This window comes from Arachis ipaensis, chromosome B08 (genome assembly GCF_000816755.2).
Source record: "Arachis ipaensis cultivar K30076 chromosome B08, Araip1.1, whole genome shotgun sequence".
In the NCBI taxonomy this organism is placed as follows: domain Eukaryota; kingdom Viridiplantae; phylum Streptophyta; class Magnoliopsida; order Fabales; family Fabaceae; genus Arachis; species Arachis ipaensis.
This window is the reverse complement of record NC_029792.2, coordinates 116275663-116278383: the sequence shown is the minus strand read 5'-3', so window position 1 is coordinate 116278383 and position 2721 is coordinate 116275663. Positions and strand designations below refer to the sequence as shown.

Sequence of the window (2721 nt, the reverse complement as noted above, 5' to 3'; positions counted from 1 at the left end):
AATAGTAATTTAAAATTAAAAATAAAATTCATTACTCTAATATTTTTATATCAGTTTACTTTTTAAAAATATTAAAAGTAATAATTCAAAAACATTTTATTGGAGTTCTTCTAACTGTGGTAAAAAAAATACTATAAGTCTATAACCACGGTTAAGTTCATTCACGCGAAACAATATTCGATTTCGCATGGCACAAAGGAGGAAACGAGAATGCAAGGCGTTTCTCTAATTCTCTTTGGGCTCTTACCCAGCAGAACGAAATGCCACTTTTACCCAGCATGAAACGGCAGTAGAGGACGTGGAGTTGAGAGTCAACAAGGGCATTATCGTCATTTACTCATTCGCTAAAGAAAATAAACGTCCCACCTTCGCCTAATCGGTGCCAACGCAAAACAAAACAAATTTTCCAATTTTTGTTGCCAACGGCAAACAAAACTGAATACATTTCTAATTTCTTTTCACTCACACTCCTCACTTTCATACTCAGTCTCACTCACTCGCTCTCTCGCTCTTTTCTTCTTTCAAACCCTTTTTTCAGTTTCACGCGCTGCGAGAGGGAGAGAACCGAAGCTGAAATTCGGTACTTCGATATTTTTCCTTCTTTCTTCTCTTGAAGCGTGTGTTGGAGCTGCATTTTCGCTTCATGCAACAAAAAAGAAAAAAATTATATGTATATAAAACGATAATCGTTCGCATTTCAGCACCGGTTTTTTTGGTGACACCAGTTTTTTTGGCTTTTTTTTTAATCTGTCATTTCTTTAGGGTTTTGCGTTCAGTTCAGTGAGGCGCTAACAGCGCACACTCTTCTTTCCTTCTGAGGTGAGAGTTTTTAAAACCTGAATTCCTTTTCCTTTTTTTAATTTTATGAACTTTATTTTTGGTAGAGTTTTGATTTGACTAGCTCCATTTTCTCTGAAGGTCCACATTCTGGGGGGACCTTTTAAGTCACCGTGATTTTCTTTTCCCCCTCTTGACTTTGTTTTTCTGGTTTATACAACGCCAACCAGCCTAACACATTTTCATTTTCCTTAATTTTTTTTCTTCAACTGTTAATTTTGCAAGGTTTTGTGTTTTCCAGTGTATTTCATCCATCTCGTTAAAATGCAGAAAGAAGTGTTAACTTTTTTATTTATTCTTTTTAAAAACGTTTTTGGCAGAGCAGCAAGGGTTTTAGTCTAAAATTTTGTCAAACAGAGGGTTCTTTTATGTACCAATTTAAGGAGTTGGGTTAGATAATGATAAACTTGCAATTGCATGTTTATTATTATTTTTTTATTTTTTTATAGGAATTGAGACCCAAGATAAGTAGACTTGTGGATTTTATGTGTTTATATTTGTAAACCCAGTTAGTGTTCTGTGCCCAATTAAGGTTCATCTTCAGAAAATAAGCACTATTTGTGATTCTGGTTGTGAGTAATTAATGTTGTTGAGGACAATGTGAAATTATTGATTGGCTTTTTTGTGTTTATCTGTATGCAGGGACTGTGGATATACCATAGAGCCATGGAAGCAGTAGAGGATGCTCCTCCTTCAAATGTTTCAGAGGGAGAGATTGTTGGGATCCGATTCGCAATGGCTTCACGCAAGGAGATTGTAAGAACATAATGGATGTGTTTATTTTTGAAGTAGATATATTTGACTAGTCTCAGAGCAGTGGAGCTCTTTGTGGTGTTCACCTGAATAAATGCATCATCTGTTTTCAGTGTTATGGGGATCAGCGGAGAAAAGAAAACGAAAAGTTATTGATTGCATGCTTCGGATACAGGAAATCCGCCATAATTTTCTTTGCATTTTCTGCTGGGTTCATTTGAGGACTTCTTTTTACATTTGTTTTGTTTTTGACATTTTCTGAAATTTGTTACTGCCGTTTTTATGCGTTGTGGTCTGATTCCCATTTTCATTTTGGTTTAAAAAAAAAAAATTATGGGAATGAACACAAGCCCATATGACATAGAACCTGCTGGGTGTATACATGTAGGGTTGCATGCACTCTTCCCCCACCCCACCCATTGTGCTCTCATTGTTGAAAATTCTAAGCATGTTGCATAGAGAAGAAATTGTTTTTGAGACTCTGCCTAAGAATTTGTTACTAAGCATTTTTAATTTTTAATTATTTCATTTCATGTTTGTATTTGACTTGTTTCTATTCGTTGGGTAATTTTCTGTTCTTGTTTCGATAGTGTACAGCATCCATTAGTGACTCTTCAATTAGTCATGCTAGTCAGTTGTCGAATCCATTCCTTGGGCTACCCCTTGAATTTGGCAGATGTGAATCTTGTGGTACTTCTGAAGCAGGAAAATGTGAAGGTATATATTCTGTTTGCTAATTTCCTGTGTTTTCATTTTTAATGAACTTAGCATTCGAGGCATATCTATGTTTAGGTCACTTTGGATATATTGAGCTACCAGTTCCAATATTCCATCCCAGTCATGTCGTTGAATTGAAACGGATGCTGAGCTTGATCTGCTTAAACTGCTTAAAACTGAAGAAAACTAAGGTATTAACCAAATGGAGTATATATTGCTATGCTTTTTTACTTTCTATATCTTCCAATGGTTGGAGGGGTTTTATTGATTTGTTTGTTTTCAAAAATTAAAAATTACGTCTTATCCATGTATATTCTCCAATCATGGCTGTAAGTAGCATTTTGAATGCGGGTAACTCTAATGAAGTGTCAGACACATGTTTATAATTGCAATTAACGTCATCTACGTCATCTA

General features: G+C 35.2%; 1 protein-coding gene across 2 annotated transcripts in view; it reads left to right on the top strand.

Annotated features, from left to right (window-relative positions):
* The window catches only part of LOC107612703 (DNA-directed RNA polymerase V subunit 1), a 25827-nt gene continuing 23480 nt past the window's right edge, over nucleotides 375-2721 (top strand). For both annotated transcript variants that reach the window (XM_016314412.2, XM_016314411.2), the window contains exons 1-5: nucleotides 375-580; nucleotides 763-819; nucleotides 1480-1593; nucleotides 2181-2307; nucleotides 2383-2498. In XM_016314412.2, the coding sequence (XP_016169898.1) occupies nucleotides 1504-1593; nucleotides 2181-2307; nucleotides 2383-2498 (333 nt within the window). In that variant the 5' untranslated portion in view covers nucleotides 375-580; nucleotides 763-819; nucleotides 1480-1503. The remainder of the gene's footprint in view (nucleotides 581-762; nucleotides 820-1479; nucleotides 1594-2180; nucleotides 2308-2382; nucleotides 2499-2721) is intronic.